Source organism: Peromyscus californicus, unplaced genomic scaffold, assembly GCF_007827085.1.
Source record: "Peromyscus californicus insignis strain IS unplaced genomic scaffold, ASM782708v3 Scaffold_4__1_contigs__length_199733344, whole genome shotgun sequence".
Taxonomy (NCBI): Eukaryota; Metazoa; Chordata; class Mammalia; order Rodentia; family Cricetidae; genus Peromyscus; species Peromyscus californicus.
Window position 1 is genome coordinate 4,019,617 of NW_026294562.1, and position 18,729 is coordinate 4,038,345.

An 18,729-nucleotide genomic window follows, 5' to 3' on the forward strand; every position below is an offset into this window, starting at 1 on the left:
GACTCCTGCACCATAGAAAGGAAACCATCCAGACATTTATTTATACAAATGAAGAGAGTATAAAGACAAATCACACAAAAGCAGAGAAACTTTAGCAACAATGTATAAAATCCCAAATGGTGAGACTGTAAATGTGGCAACCCAGGGAACCGCAGACTGTTCTTACTGCACTACCTACAATAACCACACTCTGAGAACTGTCCTAAGAAAACTGAGAAGCACTTACGTGTGCACCAGCAGGACTGAGTTCATCATCAAGACTAAACACACTCAGATAAAAACCACATGAAAAGTCAATCAGAGCACAGGTGCCTGGATTATGTAAATAAAAACAGAAATACAATAAAAAATAAAATCTAAAATGGCTGCATTAGGATGGGGAACATTATGGGTAATTTTTTTAACTTGCACAATTTTCCTCAGCATTTTCAAACAAAAGGAAAAAACTGGCTACCATTTCTAGAACTTACTTGCCTTTTTACAGTCTACTCTTTCCTATCAGAAGAGTGTATGTGTAAAGGTTATATTGGAAAAACACAAAAGAAATCCCACAGATGTGTGGTCTATTCAGACTTCAGCTGTTCGTGAAGACAGATTATAGGCAGCCTGTGCCATTCCAACAGGCAAGATCTACTGCCACGTTTACTGACACAAATTACAGAGAACTAGACAGGAGCAAAGTTACAGACTCACAGGGTCTCACTCCATAGTCCTGGCTGGCCTGGAACTCACTCTGTAGATCAGGCTGGCCCTTGAACTTACAGAGATCCACCTGTCTCTGCCTCCTGAGTGCTGGGATTAAAGGTTGCACCATGAGGCAACAACCTTTAAAAAGAATGGCAATCCAAAAAGTATAAAAACTTGTATTTTATGAAATGTTTAATAAATCTTTTTGAAAATATACTTTAGGAAACGAAGATCTGAATGTTGTCATAGCTGCACAGTGTATTGTATCCCTACAGGATATAGTGTGTACTACTGTAATCACTGCATTTGGGAGTAGAGACAGGAGGAGCCCTGACTGTACAGTGAATGAGGTCATCCTGGGTTAATCCATATAACTTTTAAAGTAACTATTTCATCTGTGTGTGTAGATGTAACCAACCAACTTATTAAATAAGAAACACAGAACCAATGCAAAGAAGAAAGCCAAGAGATCAGAGCTAAGAGCCTTACCCGCCTGCTGCAGCTAGCCTCTTCAGCCAAGAGAGACCTACTTCCTGAGTGTTTGTCTTTATATAGACTTTCTGTTCTGCCTTCTCATTGGTTGTAAACCCAACCACATGACCGCCTCGTCACTGCCTGTCTGTACAGACCTCCAGATCTTCTATGGTTAGTATTGAGATTAAAGGCGTGTGTCTCCAATGCTGGCTGTATCCTTGACCACACAGAGATCTACCTAGTTCTGTCTACCAAGCGCTGGGATTAAAGGCGTGTGCCACAAACGCCCAGCTCTGCTATGGCTTGCTATTAGCTCTGACCCCCAGGTAACTTTATTTATTAACATACAAATAAAATCACATTTCAGTACAAATAAAATATCACCATATGTGTGTGCATGGGGGACATGTGTGTTCACAGGTGCCCACAAGGACAGAAGTGGGTGTTGAGTTGCTCTGGGTTTGAGTAGTAGAGGCACCTGATGTTGGTGCTCGGATCTAACCTCTGAGGTATGCTGATTAGGAACAGAGTCCTAACCACAGAGCCTCTTCTCCAGCTCCACTATCCCGAGTTAAGGTGACCTTGTCTCCAAGAACCCAAAACACACAAATAAATGAATAAATAAATATTCCCATAACAAAAAAATTAGGCATTCATGGAATTTGCTATTTTTAAAAGTGATCCCATTCTCAGGATCATATTACAGGGGGTGAGAGCTTCCTGCAGCTACATGAAGCCAGCATTTGAGAGTTGCAGTGGAGCTCTCCACACCACAGTGTCACCTAGAAGGAGTAAGTAACTACAGAAACCATGTCACGGAGAGACACAGACACACACTGACGAGCAGGCAGGACAGAATTTTAATCCAAGATACATTCTTTAGTTGATATCCTAAAACTCCGTTTTTAGTTATTTGATACGATGTGGTTGGCCACAGAAATAGCTGCCACAATACACAGCTACAGGAGCCCAGTTCTGCTCTAGACAGGAGAGAGACTAAACACACATTCACCTACTACGTTCTGTCAGTAGTAGGAGCAGAAGTCTGGGCATTTGCAAGTATTTATTAGAAAAACGTATTCATTTTCAAGATCTAAGAAACACAGCCCATCAGTACAGCGTTTCACACAGCCCTGAGCTCTGCAAACACACAGGACAGTTCAATACTGAACACTTCAAATATACTCAAAGAATTCCAGAAGAGTGGGAGCCCCCAGTCCACTTGCTTCTGTGGCACTAACAGGATGACTTGTTTTCTGTGATTAGAAAATTGTTTACTTTTTCATACGAAAAAGACTAAGGAAAGATCAAATTCAGAAAGCTTATTTATCTGAATCCAATCATATTCATCATTCAGCGACATTAAGACATCTTGCAAAGAAATGACCACTCCTGGGTCAGGTACACACACCAACCAGGAAACAACCCTCCCTGGCTGGTCTCAAAGTGTCTTGATTGCATCCTCTTCTCTCTTTGCCTCGTTTAGAGTTATATATTCATAGCTTAAAGCCTGGTCACTGGATTGCTCAGATCTTGATTTTTTAAATGCCAGCTCATCTGGCAGAAGAGATGTGCAGTGCTCCAGGGACCGTGCAATGTCATCGATGGTCCACCTGTCTTCAGGGAGGGCATGCTCTTCAAGTGTAAATGGCCCCTGTTTGGTGCGGGTCAGTTCCAGCACGTTGGCACAGGAAGAGAGTTCTACAGCATCCAAAAGTGAAAACGTAAGGAGAGTCATGCGTATTCACAATCTTCAAATTTTCAAACAATAGAACTCTACCCAGACGTCTCAGGGTACTAGCCCAGTACAGGAGTCCAGAGCCTGAGGTAAACCAGAGCTTAAGCAGGGAAGACTCTTTAGTGGTTTAAACTTACTTACACCTGCTTTTCAAAACCACTTGGCACTTGAAGCAACCCCAAGAGGCAATTATTCCCCTTATTCTGCAAATAAGATAATGTAGCCTGTCCACTGTCATGTGACCAGGGAACAGGAGAGGCAGAGCCAGAACTCTCCAGGTGCTTGTAAGATTGTGGTTTCCAGTTTAAAAACAAAAACAAAAACAAAAAAAACTGATTTGTATCAATGTAAATAGTTTTTAGAAGGATAACTCTTTTTGTTCCTGACATTCACTTTGAGTGAAAATGTTTTTTACTTGGAAAAAATGTTGGTTTTTTCCATCCATTATCACTGTGTTCGTTTTCTGCTCCTCTGTTGTGTTTCACGCCCACCCATTACCAGCGCCTCGCTGCAGCTGCTGGCCTTGTAAGTGCACACTATAAACCCACAATGCATCTGCGCTAAAAGCAGCAACAGTTCAATTCCTCAGCCAGTACTCAGAAAAACGAAAAACAGAAAATTCCCTTTCCCATCAAAAAGGAGCATTGCTCTCCAAATGATAATTCATAATTCAGCCTTCTGCTTACCTCTGCCAATGTCACTCACCAAGCTTCTGATGTAAAAGCCTCCTCCGCATTCAACATCTGGAATGTTAGCAGGGACCTGGTAAAAGGCTGACCTCCTGAGAGATCCACTTTACATAAAAATGATGCTCTTCAACACATGTAAAAACGCACTATGCAAACAATCGAGCCATAAAATATTTATGTGCTAAACCATAAATTATTCATCCAGCAGCGTATGTGTTTGTGAGATTGAAAAGTCAGAGTGTGGATGGAGCAGGCAGAAAGTCATGAACACATTTTAAATTAACTGGCAAGCCACATCACGTTAATACCTCAGCCTTGTTCATTTAATAGGTTTTAAATAGAAATCCCAGCTTTGCTATCATGAGCTATAGATGCTAAAAAACATTTTCAGATTTGTATACTTTGTTCATTTATTATGTTTGAAATGGTCAGAAATCTCAGCTTTTCTATCATGAGCTGTAGGTTTTAAAAATATTTTCAGATTTTATAACATTTGAAAAAATTGAACCAAACACCAACCAAAAAAATCCCTTTGGCAATGAAAAGAACCATGCTTAGGGTGCTAAAACCATAAAATGAGACAAAGCCACACTCTGCAGTAAAGCTGACAGTGTTGCATTCGGCACGGCCTCACATGCTGGGCGGAGGGCAGGCCTGCAGGAGGGGCTCATCAACGCCTGGGTGGGGCTGCCACGCACTCCCTCTTCTACATCATTTCTAGTTGCACAATCAAATAAAGAGATTCGGAAGGACTAATCCAAACTCAGCACCCGGGACTTTAATTCTTTTCTACAGCTCACAACGGGGGCTACTGAGACGAGAAGGGAGCGGAGCACCGGGGTCACCCTGGGCTGAGTGGCACTTCAGAAGACAGCTGCTCACAGACGCCCGTCACACTCCAGTCAGTACAGTCAGGCACTTCGGACGTACATGCAGCCAGGAAATCCTGATCGTTCATGGCATCTCTGCTCTGCCAAAGAGGAGGCTGCACTTTCACGGAGCGAACGGAAAGGACCACTCTGTAAGGCTTTATTTTCCTTCATTATTTGTCAAGTCATTTAGAATCAGGAAATGTAAGCAAAAGACTTGTTTTTTTAACTGTACCACCTTCTGCAGGAACTTACTATGTGTGAAGTAAGAATGCCAAGGAGAAGCAGTGAGAGCCTGGAGAAGGAGTGAGGGCGAGGAGAAGCAGTGAGGTGAGGAGAAGCAGTGAGGGTGAGGAGAAGCAGTGAGGGTGAGGAGAAGCAGTGAGGGTGAGGAGAAGCAGTGAGGTGAGGAGAAGCAGTGAGGGCGAGGAGAAGCAGTGAGGGCGAGGAGAAGCAGTGAGGTGGGGAGAAGTAGTGAGGTGAGGGAAGGAAAGGCTTTGGGAAATGCCATCTAAAGGGGATTCTAGTCAGAATTACTGTGAAATGAAGGGCTGGATTGATTTCAAGGAGCCCAAGGACTAACAACTGCATTTTAAAACTACATAGACAATTTTAAACTATAGAAACAAGTGTTTCTTCATTTTTAAATTTACTTCAAATATGGATCACATGTTCAAATTGACAACCTGAACCAAAAATGTGACCAGGTGTCCAACAACACATTCATCTCACCTACTTCTCCCATATTCCCCATCATTGGTACTAACCTGCAGGTCACAAAGAAGGAACAGGATAGAAACCAGTTCACTTTTACAGCCTTTTATCCCAAAACTAACTAAACATGCTGTCTCAAAGGGGCAGATCAATATTTACTCTAAAATGAAATGCATTAAGTATGAATCAAAATGGAAGGAAAAGTATCTGTAAGATAAAACTAAAAAAAAATTTAATTTATATGTATTTTTATTATTACATGTATGGGGAATCTATTTGCACATATGTCTGCATACCATGTGTGTACCTGGTACCCAAGGAGGTAAGAAGTTGTTGGAACCGCTGAGACTGAGTTATGGAGGGTCATGAGCTGCCATGTGGGTGCTGGGAATCAAACTCAGGTCCTCTGGAAACACAGCCAGTGCTCTTAACCGCCCCAACTCTAAAATCTTGAAAATACACATCCTCTACCTACTTCTCTTCTCTGAAGAGATCTAAAGTATTTAACTCCCAAATTTATAGTAAAATGATAGCAAAACATCTGAAAACCAGCCTAGTTATATATTTCTGAACCTCTACGGAGTTAGTTACATTTAACTCAGGAAATCAAACCATAACTTTTCTTACATTCAAAGAAATTCCAAGACCAAAAGGATCCATTCTAACTATGTAAAATTAGCCAAACGCAAAATAAAGATATGAGCAAAGCAGATTACTTCAAACCTCTCCATCGTACCTAAAGTGAAAAGCGGTGGCTGGAATCTCAGGAGGGAGATGCTGTACACAGTCACCAGCCTGGCAGGTCTGGCCTCGACTACTTCACCTCTCTTCACCAGCGCTGAAAGCCTTTGCCCATCCTTCTTCAGTGCAGAATAGCTTTGTGATAAGAAAAGAGTGGGGGTGAGAGAGTTGACGGTGCTGAGAGCGTAACTCCCAGAGGCATGGGGTGAAGGATGAGGAGCGGCTCCTGACACCCAAGTTCCTTCTAAAATTCAACTGTCTTTTCTCCTGGTCTGCTGCTGTCCCGGGGATGAAGTCCCTACATATCTCTGAGACAGATATAAACCGTGAGCAGCATGCATTTTCTTCCTTAGCTTTCCTGGAGATGACCTTGTCAGCTCCCTTCACTAACCCCCAACTCAGAAGCAGCTTCTCCCTGAAAAATGTCTCACACAGGAAACAGAGCTTAGCTTTGTGTTGTGAAATCTCATGACGCCACAAACCCATGGATAATCACAGAAAATGCTAAAGAAGTTCACATACAATAAACATATATGTTTAACTTAGTCTAACAAATGATTAAAACATTTTATGCAGATGTTCCTAAAAATTTCAAAGTTTTGTATTTGAGAAAAATGTTCTTGGAGAAACAGAAATAAGATTTCTAAACACAAATAAAATATAAATTCCGAGTAATATCCTAGATCTATGCTAGTAATGTGCACACAAATACGGCTAAGTGGCACTGTGGCCTGACTGCCTCCCCTCCTAGTCACCTGCTGAAATTCTAAGTACCAAGATGGTGGCATTAGGAGGAGGAGCCTTTTGGAGGGTGACCAGGTCATAAACCAGAGCCCTCAAGGAAGTGGTTGTTGCCCCACACAGACGCCACACCGAGGCAGCATCTATAAGAAGGCAGCTTTTACCAGCAAAACCATCCGCCAGCGCCTCCAGGACCACGGGAAGCAGCTCCCGAGTCTGTGGTGTTTATTATAGGCATGCTAGTGTACCAAGACAAGTGGTGAGGCATTTATACCCACATTTTTTACAAACGTAACTTTTATCTGTTGGATATGCTGTACAGATTCTGGGGCAGGCAGGCAGCACACACTGTGACTCCGAATCACAGGTCAGTAGCTTTAACACAGTCCTGTCACTTAATTTTAGGGAGAGTAACATCCCTGGATCTGTTACTGCCCTGTTATCTACAGACAGAACTTGAAGAGTCAGTGAAACGGGACGCACAGAGGCCAGGCTGTGCTAACATCCAGCACAGATCTGAATGCTCTTCTGTCTCGGGATCAAAGCTTTGCATCCAGGCTGAATCTGCTCATCTATTTTTAATTATTTACAATGTCCAGATTAAAACAGAGCAAAAAAAAAAAAAAAAAGCCCACTTTATTCTAATTATTGATGTTAACCTACAGATGACAAAATTAAACAAATTTAATAACTGAACTTACAGTGGGGGTACTTGCATTATATTCCCAGTAAACTTCTGCAGAATGCCTTCAATATCTTCGTGTGTTATCTTATCTGCCAAAAATGAACCAAGAAAAGATGACATAGCCATAAAAGCAACAGCCCCAACAGCTCTGAAAAGTCAATATTATGATTTTTCAATAAAATATAAATTACAGGGGTTGGAGAGACGGCTCAATGGTTAGTTCAACTCCTAGCACCCACGTGGCGGCTCACATCTCTATGATTCTAATTCCAGTGGATCTGATGCCCTCTTCTGGCCTCAGAGGGCACCAGGTACACAGTGGTGTACAGACATATGTATAGGCAAAACACCTATACAAATAACTAAAAGAAAAAAAAATCAAACATCATTAAATTGCAACGTATGTCTTATAGGCCAAATGCCACCTTGTTGAAAAGAATAAAATGCATATTAATGAGATGAAAAGCAAAGAAAATTTTATGTTATTCTTCATAGAAACTTAATTTCCCTTAGTTCAAGTCCCACCCTACCCCAGTTATTCCTCACTTAAAATGATGCATCATATATGTATTGGGAGATTCTGATGGCGCCTTTAGAAAATCCAAGGAAGATATGAAATTAGCTACAGACATGGTCCTACAGTAATCAATACTGAGTGATCAAGGGTAGACAGGGAGTGCCCACACTTCTGTGCTTCATTTCTCTAAGTCCAATGTCTGAGCATCTATTACAGTACAGAGGACAGTGGGCACAGTTGTACCTTAAGTTTCACTTGAGAGAATTTAAACTATCCTAGCTATGGAATAAATTTCATACGCATACATTCAACTCTGTCTCCAAGCTGAGCTATTACTGATCTGTCTCCCCAGGACTTTCTCCACTTTTAAATGATCACTCTCAGTTAGCTCAAAAACAAACCAGTACAGAAAAGGAATACACACAGCAAGGACTTTGGCACGCTTACTGAGCATTTTTAAATGCAGATTTTAGAAAATTTGTACCGACTTATGTAGGCGGAAGTTTTCCTGTGTCCCACCTGGTCCCCCAGCTGCTCAGTCCCAAGTAAACACACAGAGGCTTAATTACATTAATTACAAACTATATGGCCTACGGCTCAGGCTTCTTGCTAGCTAGCTTTTATAACTTAACTCCACCCTTTCCTATTAATCTGTTTTGTCACGTGGCTTTGAGCATTACCTGCTCTCTCACATCTTGCTTCTCCTGGCGGCGGCCTGCAGCATCTCCCTGACCCCACCTTTCTTCTCTCTCATGTCTCTTGGATTTCCCGCCTGGCTCCATTCTGCCCTGCCATAGGCCAATGCAGCTTTATTTATTAGCCAATGAGAGTGACATATATTCACAGTGTACAGAAAGACATCCCATAGCACTTCTCCTTTTCTGTCTAATCAAAGAGGAAGGTTTTAACTTTAACATAGTAAAATTATATATAACAAAACAGTTATCAAGCAAGCAAGTATTGTTCAGGAGAAACAAAGGGTACTAACATAAACAAAAATGGAACTACAACCAACAAGAACAATAGCAAACAAGAAACAAATGCTAAATGTCCAGAAATGTCCAGATCATAGGTAAATGGCAAGCTACTGAGATTACTCCAATAGCTGTCCTATCTTGAAGAATCTAACTCTAGTACCTAATACGTTCTAGCTAAGATATGAGAGGATTATAACTGTAATTATCTAGTTTTCAACCCCATCAAAGACCTGAGAAGGAAAATAATATTCCTGAGAAAACTGGAAGTGCAAGCAAGCAACTTCCAAAAAATTGGGAAAATAGACAGAGACAGCTGGCAGCCTGGAGAGTTACCTAAAGTTTCTCAGCACCATTGGGGCATCCACCCTTGGCTACAGGCCTAGAATATCTGACAGACCATTTTCAGAAGCAGGAATTTTGAGAGACAGTCTTACCCTGTCTTGGCAAAGTTCAGCAGTTGCTTTTCCTTGTGTCCTGCTTGTCCAGAAAGGACAGTGTGCATATTGTCAGCAGTTGAGGCAAGGGCAGTTCTTTGTTCAGCAGGCCAATTTTTTGCCAAGAAGACAAACTTCCAAATGGAGAGTCTTAGAAGCCCAACAATGAGCCACATAAGGATGGACAGTGCACATAAAGTCTGGATTATGTGTATTACTGTGTTGTCTTGTGCACATAAAGTCTGGATTATGTGTATTACTGTGTTGTCTTTAAAATTTTTGACTGCTATAAGACATTTGATTATAAAAGCTGCTGGATTAAACCAACCCACATGTTTTAAAAATATCTTGACTCCAAAACTTAAGTCAAAAGGTATGCCACTTTGGGGGAGAGGTTATGCTTTTATTTCCACAGGAAATGAGAGGCTATGGATTCATTCAAAATTAAAGATGATCAGATTTGATTGAGGAAGATACTCTGAAATCCTGACTACAGACATAAAAACATAAACCTGAAAGAAATGCAAGACACGTGATGTATATTTTACCTGCTCAAACACATAACTAGAAATTGTCTTTGGCTGACTTGTGTACAATGTACAATCTGTACTTGTATTAATGCTGAGATATATGTTACCTTTAAAAATGTATATATTTTTTAGGATGAGGGGACCAGACACCAATGAAAACAGATGGTCCAGATGATCCAACATTTCAGAACACTTCTGTTGCAGTTTCCTCTGAGTTCTGCACCCAGAAAGGCTTCAAGACTGCTGGCTGAGATGATCCAGATGCTGAAGGAACCAGTAACACCATGGCCATGTGGCAACATATAGATAATAGACAAAGGTTAATTTAAGATGAAAGAGCTACCTAGCAAGAAGCCTGAGTCATAGGCCATATAGTTTGGAATTAATATAAGCCTCTGAGTGATTATTTTATAACCGGCTGCAAGAGCTTGAGTGGGAGAGATTCGTCCAACCGTGGAGCTAGTCAGGACCGAGAAACTTCTACTACAGACTTAAATACAAAGCTTTTCACGTTAGTCATGTTTTCAGGCTCTTTTTGGTACATTCAACAGAAGGACGCAGTATTATACTAGCTCAAATTCAGTATTTGGGTGTTCATACTTGCAGATGATCAAGAACACACCATGCCTTGGAAATATTCTATAACTCATTTAGACTACTGTCAATGTTTTTATTATTTTGTAGCAAATTTAAACTTTTTTGGTAAATGTGCATTTGATTTTATTTGAAAAATATTAGACAAAAATTACTGTGCTCTGAATTGTTCCAATACCATGATAAAACTTAAGGGGCATCAGGGAGTACTGTGTACACCCAGCAAGACAGTCTTAGCCTCACTGTGACCTTGTAAGATAAACACAAACAAAAACAACCGCAGATCTCAGATGGCAGCCCCGCCCACCACAGATCTCAGCCAGAAGCCCCGCCCACCGCAGATCTCTGCTGTGACATTAAATAATTACAGGTGGCATCTTAGTTATGCTATTCCGAGCTTGCCAAATGTAGGTGGCCCATTCTACCACCAGGCTGGCCTTGCTGACAGGAACACCATAGTTGGTAAAACTGCTACAGTGCATTGACTTAGCCAGGTAGTTCAAAACAAGACAGCTGTCCACTCCTGCTAGGCTTGGCTCTACCCTGACATTCCTTTCCTGTGAACATGCTCACCTTTGTCCTGCTTCAGTGGCTTTCGTTCATGGATGCGCGCACGTGCGCACACACACACACATACATTCACAAGGACATATACACACTCACACACGGATACACACACACACACACACACATACACACATGGATGTACACACACTCACACACGATACGGTGGTGTTTTACTTGTACTGAAATGTGATTTTAATTGTATGTTAATAAATAAAGTTGCCCAGGGGTCAGAGCTATTAGAGCCATAGCAAGAGCGTGGCGGTGGTGGTGCACGCCTTTAATCCCAGCACTTGGTAGACAGAGCTAGGTAGATCTCTGTGTGTTCAAGGATACAGCCAGCATTGGAGACACGCCTTTAATCTCAATCCCAACCATAGAAGACCTGGAAGTCTCTACAGACAGGCAGTGACGAGGGCAGTCATGTGTTTGGGTTTACAACTAATAAGAAGGCAAAACAGAAAGGCTATAAAGACAAACACACAGGAAGTAGCTCTCTTTTCGGAGAGCTCTCTTGGCTGAAGCAGGAAGGGTAAGGCTCTTAGTTCTGACCTTTTGGCTTTCTTCTCTGAATTGGCTCTGTGTTTCTTATTTAATAAGACGGTTGGTTACATCTACACACGAATGTACACACACACACACACACACACACACACACACACACACAATACTGAGACATGCTCCATCTCATTACACTTCTGTTGCACCATCTCCCTTTGACTTTATAGCTCAGGCATCTGTGGGGTGTGCTGTTCATTCTGGCCGTTTTCAACAGCATTCTGAGCTACTATCTCAGCAACAAAATCCTGCGCTTTGAAGACAAAGACAGTTTTTTCTTCTGAGATCACACACTATTAAGATGGCACTCAAGATGTTCTTGCTGAAATCTAATTTGCTCAGTGTAATAGATCTCCAGGGTGAAGGGCATTTAAAAGTCACCAGGCCAATCATTTGTGCAATGTTAGGACAACCACACAGAAAGCCTCCAGAGCTGGGTATCTTATAATAAAAGTCAAGCTGCGGCACATGGGTATGCAGTGAAACACTGCTGGGTCTAAAGCCTGGTCTTAGTCCCATCAGATGGCTGCCCCATGACTTAACAATGCAACCACCACAAGATCTAAAGACGCAGATAACGTTCTCCACACCAGGGACCCCCAGGGATGAACCAGAGAAGAGAGGTGCAGCACAGGGGTGAGGGACCTGGATGCTTCATTCTTCGTCCCGTAACATAAAGAGCCGCCAACTCGAAAGCATTCATCTGAACTGCATTTTAAAAAGCCATTCTCTAGGCTGGGGTTGAAGCTCAGTGGTAAAGCAGCTGCCTAACATGGAAAAGGGTCCTGAGTTTAATCCACAGCACCACACACACACACACACACACACACACACACACACACACATACACACACACAATCACTACAGACATGAACAAGCTGTGCAATCTACTACTTGCTCCCAATGCATCAGTCCTTCCATGCATGCAGCGCAGTGCTTGCTCCCGACCTGAATCAGAGCAAACGCAGAATGACAGCATGATATTCTACCACAGTGAGCCACTGCTGGACAGTCCAGCTGCCAAGGCAGCTGCTATGTCACCCAGGCCTCACTCACCTCTGTTTCTGGCCATTACAGAGCAGGGAGCAAGGACTATGGTCTGAGAAGAGGAGAAAAAGACAAACATCTCAAAACGTGCTTCTGCCTAGAGTTCGAAAATTCGTAATTTGAAACCGTCCTTATGAAAGAACATCCCAGAGATGTCACCAGTAAGTACTACCAATATTAGAAAAAGAAGTTATTTCGACTGGACACAAATTCTTCCAGAAAAGAGAAAGGCTATTAAGAGATGAGACAAACTGGGCCAAAGGCACAGACCAGAGGCAGGGCCACTGTGAAGGCCTGGGCTCTCTCCAGTACCACCAAGATAAAACCACATTTAAAAACAGTAACATCTTTCTTACATCAACCTAATTCTTCGGCCCAGTCAGAACCCTGAGAGGGTGAAGTTGGGGGCAGGGAATAAAAAAACAAATACAAAGGAATCCCACTCACAAATACAGATGCAGAAGCACAAACTAAATTGCTGTGGATATCGTTCTGTATAAATAAAACACTGATTGGCCAGTGGCCAGGCAGGAAGTATAGGCGGGACTAACAGAGAGGAGAACTGAGAGAACAGGAAGGTGGGAGGAGACACTGCCAGCCACCACCAGGACAAGCAGCATGTAAAGATGCCGGTAAGCCACGAGCCACGTGGCAAGATATAGATTTATAGAAATGGGTTAATTTAAGATATAAGAACAGTTAGCAAGAAGCCTGCCATGGCCATACAGTTTATAAGTAATATAAGTGTCTGAGTGATTATTTTATACATGGGTTGTGGGACTGCAGGGCTTGGTGGGACCTGGAGAGAAGCTCTCCAGCTACACTAAATATTCACCTATGAAGTTTACCATGAATATATAATGCATGCTGACCAAGTTAACTCAACTCCAGAAATGTGCAATTAATTTAACATTTGAATATGGAGAAAAAATATGGAAAAAAATCAGAGAAAAACTTTGTTAAGGCTGTGTTCTGGACAAGACATGAATATCCCACTCATGAACCCAGGGCAGCCATCGTTACCTGCACAAGATCAAGACAGCCCACAGCCCCTCCCAAAATTCACTTTCTGTTCATGATTTAAAAACAAGCCAATTTCAGCAAGGAAATAAAGAAAAAGATGAATTCCTTTCATAAAATAGCTATTTTTAAGGGGGGTGTCTATAATATAATCTAAGATAACAGATCCTTTAGTGTTGAAACAAGGATGGACCGTCTTACTGAGCTGACAATGCAGATTCCAGACAAACCCACGCCTGCTAAGGCGCCTGATTTGTGACATGCAGAATAATGGAGAAAGCACCAGGCCAATTGGATATCCATGAAGGGAAAAATGATGGATTGGACATGTACTGTCAGAGGCAAACAATAAAAATTTCTAGAATATAGAAAAATATTTCTTGCTTAAAACATTGTGTATGTCACCTATGGACACCTGATTTTCAACAAAGAAACCAAAATTATACAATGGAAAAAAGAAAGCATCTTCAATAAATGGTGTTGGTCTAACTGGATGTCAGTATGTAGAACAATGGCAATAGATCCATGTTTATCACCCTGCACAAAACTCAAGTCCAAGTGCATCAAAGACCTCAACATAAATTTAGGTACACTGAACATGACAGAAGAGAAAGTGGGAAATAATCTGGAATGCATTGGCACAGGAGACAACTTCCTGAACAGAACACCAACAGTACAGGCATTAAGATTGACAATTAATAAATGGGACCTCATGAAATTGAAGTTTCTATAAGGCAAAGGACACTTGCTCAACTATGTTCATAGCAGCTTTATTTGTAATAGCCAGAACCTGGAAACAACCTAGATGTCCCTCAGCCAAGGAATGGATAAAGAAAATGTGGTGCATTTACACAATGGAGTATTACTCAGCTGTTAAAAAAACAAGGACACCAGGAAATTTGAAGGCAAATGGACAGAACTAGAAAAAAATCATCCTGAATGAGGTAACCCAGACCCAGAAAGACAAACCTGGTATGTACTCACTAATAAGTGGGTATTAGCTGTAAAATAAAGGATAACCATGCTACAATCCACAGACCCAGAGAGACTAGGTAACAAGGAGAGTTTATGGGGGACACCCTTATCTCCCCGGAAAGGGTAAACAGGAGAGTCTGCATGAGGGAACTGAGGGCAGGTTGGGGATGGGAACATGAGCATCAGGTTTCAGGGGGCAGAGGGGAAGAATGCTGAGGGGGTTGTTAGGGGTGCATTTAGGGGTCAGGTGGAAGCCTGGCACAGAGGAATCTCCCAGGAGTCTACAGGGAGGACCCCAGCTTAGACTCCTACCAATAGTGGATAAGTAGCCTGAACTGGTCTGTGACCAGATTGGTGCCTGGCCCAGTTGTCCTCAGAGAGGTGCCATTCAGCAACTGATGGAGGCAGATGCAGAGACCCACAGCCAAACATTAGGTGGATCCTGGGAATCTTTCAGAGGAGGGGAGGGAGGAGGAGGAAAAAGGAGTGTGGGAGCCAGAGGGGTCAAGGACTCCACAGGAAGGCTCACACAATCACTAACCTGTGCAGCGGTATTTGCTCCACCCATGCATGACCTTGGGCTATAGCCCGAAGGAGGCGGTGCTTCTTGCTGTTGTACATGACCTCTTAAAAGGAAAGGGAGAGGGGTCACAAGGTCCCCTCTCCCTGTTTCCTAGTGTGACTGAATTGCCAGGTGGATTCGCTCCTGGTCAGATCTGAGGATTTCTCACTTCATCTGGTGCCCAATGTGGGGCATGAACCCACAACCCTGAGATTAAGAGTCTCATGCTCTACCGACTGAGAGAAATCCACAAGACTCTGCCTAAGGAGTATTAGGGAATTCATCAGGATATAAATGGAGGAAATACACTCAGGAACACAGAACCATCCTCTGATCTGACAACTTCAGGTCCACACCGACCACCATGCTTGCTGCTGCACATGCCGCACTAGCTGGCCTGTGACATCTGGAGAGTCTCCTGTCTCTGCCTCCATCTCCCACTAGGAGACGGCACAGCCCTACACGGGTCCCAGGGATGGGAACTCAGGCATTCATACCTGAGCAGCTCACTTCACCCACAGAGCCGTCTCTCTAGCCCTGAGCTTTCTTCAGCATAAACAAAGTTACAAATTAACAAATACAACGCAGAAAATGTTAGGATTCCCAAATGCCTACGGCCAGGAAGAAAGCATTCCCCAGTCCTCCACTCAACGAACTGCAGCATTCTCTAACTAGTTCTGTAACCTCAAATCCTAGGTCACAACTGATGGCCTCCTTACTACCCCCATCCAGGTAATCAATCACCAGGATGCATCCCTTTAACTCACTAGTCCCTCCTAACTAAAGTTGTCTCTGCCTCTACCACTAGCACCTGGTCCCAGTTACCACTGGTTCTGCCTCAGCTACTACTAGAGGCTGGTGATCCCGAGGTGTCTGTGCGGTGCCGTCACCTGTTAGCAACAACTTTGGGAGATGACAAATAAAGAGCTTAAGAGATGCTCAGAGCACAGGTTAGGGCGGGCAGAAGAGTCAGTCCTCCTTGGCTGTGCTCCCTCCACACTGCCCTCGTCCCTTCCCTGTGGACGCTTGGCCAATGGGGCCCAGGGCAGAGGAGGTTGACTTATCTGTGTGTCACTGTTGCCAGAATCCCTGCCGTACTCGGAAAGTCTGCCCCGCCTCTTGTCTCAGGCCTCTTATACCTTAAAAACCCACGAGCTGAAAGTTATAGCTGGGCCTCAACTAAATACGAGTATTTAGCTGAACTGCCAGTATTCACCAATTCCAATAATAATTTCACGGATACTTCAACATCTAGACTGTGAAAATAAATTAGTGGTCTTAATTTTCATTATACTGCTTGATTAACTGAGTGAGATACTAAGGCACAGGGACGTTAGCAGGGCAAGTGAAGCCATTAGGAACAAGAAAAGGTCGTTCTTGTTACTGTCCTAATATGGAATATGCAGTAAGGGCAATCAACACAGAGGCCCAGGGAAGCAGACACTACACTGTCTGCAGTCAAATCAGGAAGAGTTCATGTCACACACGGGGAAAGACCAGAACGCCTACGAATAATCACAATCGGTGACATAACAATGCGGGTGAACTCACTGACGGTACCGCAAGGCTGCATTATAAATAGCTCCTCCGCGTGTGAGTTGCTAGGAGACCAGTTCATTTATCTTCCCTTTCTTAAAGTAGGGAAGAGAACAGCAGACAAATGGCAGTGGGCCCTGGGGAGTCCCCACCACTTCAGAGAATTAGTTCTCTCCTGTTGGATCTTCTCACCCCAAAACACAGGCATGATGACTTCTGCAGGACTAACTCAGGCGCACTCATTTCAATAGAGGGGAAGTCAGTTTGAAAAAAAAAATTAGAGGCATGACAGAGGTCAAATCCAACATGATAATAACTGTTCTGCTACTCATTCATGAGGAAAAACATCCTAAATCCCAGCTATAAATACAAATAATTCTGAACATTACGAACACTTATGGGGAAAAACACCTATGAAGTCTCTATAAAACTTATAGCAAATAAGCTGTAATGTGATGAGCAATTTCCAGTTTGCTCAAGCTAGAGAAATGTACTCAGATCTGAAAATATCAAGCAACATTTGTTTGTAATTCTGCTGTGACTTTTCTTTCGGGACAGATTCTCACTGTGTAGCCAGGCTGGTCTGGAACTTGCAATCCTCCTGCCTCCATCTCCCAAGTGCTGCGATTACCAGTGGATGCCAACACATGCTACTTAAGTTCTGCATTTTGCAATCACACAAACTTTCTTTAATTGCAGAGGAAAACGGCGTTAGAGGCTCCGTACCGTACGGCTTCTCATCTGTTACCTTCCCGGTAGCATCTAGAGTGTCGGTGGCTTTTCCCAGCTCTCCAATGGCAATATACCTCTAGGGAAGGAAATGAGAAAGGTGGCCATGAGTAATTCAGGACCATTAGCTGTGCCTTCTAACAAGAGAACTTTATTAACACTACCAACCTGAAACAAAGTAAAGGCAAAAATAACACACTGAAATTGCCCTGTTGGTTTATTTTGTTGTGTGGGAAGCATTTGTAAGCCCAGAAACACAAACTCCCCACACCAGCCAATAAGAGAAAAACAAACCCACTAAAATGGTTTTATGGCTTATATGTATATTCTTATTGCAAACTATTTTTATACTGGGCACACTGGTTTTTAAAGAAATTGCAAACATAGTTGGTTCTCTGCATCATGAATTCCATTTCTACACATTCAATCAACCATAGATTAAAAAAAAATTCTAGAAATACAAAGGATGTGTATGATTATGTGCAGACTTGTCATTATTCCCTAAATAAGCCAGTATAATAACAACTGCTGACACAGCACTTCCTCTGTAGGGGGCGCTCAGCACTTCCTCTGTAGGGGGTGCTCAGCATTTCCTCTGTAGGGGGCGCTCAGCATTTCCTCTGTAGGAGGTGCTGTGTGCTGCAAGCCAAGTGTGAGAGGAAGGCCTGGGTTGCACGCATACATCACACTGTGTCTGAGTAGGATTCTAAGGCCCACGCACTTTAGTAGCTGCAGAGGCCTCGGAACCAGCAGTCTGCAGAGTGGGAGCATTACATGCCCACTAGTGGAAAGAATGATACAATAAACCATAACATGGCATCACAAGACTCAATCATTTTACCAGACATGCAATGAAAATGATTTCAAATCAAATGATCTGGTACTATTCCATAAATACTAACACCTGTCTTAGTAAATATATCACATATTTAAATAAAAGCTAAATCTTGGAAACCTTTGGCTAACACTAGGCTAGAACACCAAGTACAACAGAGGCACCCTTGGCTGGCAGCGTGTTCTCAATGAAGACAGCTGATATTAGAGCTGTGTGAAGGGAAAATGGTTTTAGATTGATGACTATCCATAAAGGACATTAGCTCTCACGGAATTAAGACATCTCAGCTGAGGCCGGGGCCATGTCTCTCTAGGCCGGGGCCATGTCTCTCTAGGCCGGGGCCACTTCCCTGGTCTACCTGCCCCATGCACTCTTCCCACTACTCTTCCGGACAAATTTGGGTTTTGTTTCACACGAAGTGGTGAGAAGATGAAAGGACTATAACTTCCTGAGAAAATAATCTGTACTTTTCTGACTTTTAAAGAGACACTCAGGCCAGGTGTGGTACTTCAC

General features: G+C 42.8%; 1 protein-coding gene and 1 long non-coding RNA gene across 8 annotated transcripts in view; one reads left to right on the forward strand and one right to left on the reverse strand.

Annotated features, from left to right (window-relative positions):
• Positions 1-18,729, reverse strand: part of Trub1 (TruB pseudouridine synthase family member 1) — a 159,137-nt gene that overhangs the window by 108,654 nt on the left and 31,754 nt on the right. For 2 of the 7 annotated variants that reach the window (XM_052714141.1, XM_052714138.1), the window contains 5 exons: positions 17,379-17,460; positions 7,355-7,427; positions 5,908-6,047; positions 3,586-3,642; positions 16-2,862 (listed from right to left, as the gene is read on the reverse strand). In XM_052714141.1, coding sequence (XP_052570101.1) covers positions 2,603-2,862; positions 3,586-3,642; positions 5,908-6,047; positions 7,355-7,427; positions 17,379-17,460 — 612 coding nt within the window. In that variant the 3' untranslated portion in view covers positions 16-2,602. Of the gene's footprint in view, positions 1-15; positions 2,863-3,585; positions 3,643-5,907; positions 6,048-7,354; positions 7,428-17,378; positions 17,461-18,729 lie in introns of those variants that run through there. The other 5 variants (XM_052714139.1, XM_052714145.1, XM_052714144.1 and 2 more) reach the window with 4 other exon arrangements.
• On the forward strand, positions 3,649-10,507 carry LOC128095289 (uncharacterized). Its single transcript, XR_008213205.1, has 2 exons — positions 3,649-4,609; positions 9,929-10,507. It is a non-coding gene; the product is annotated as an uncharacterized LOC128095289 (long non-coding RNA).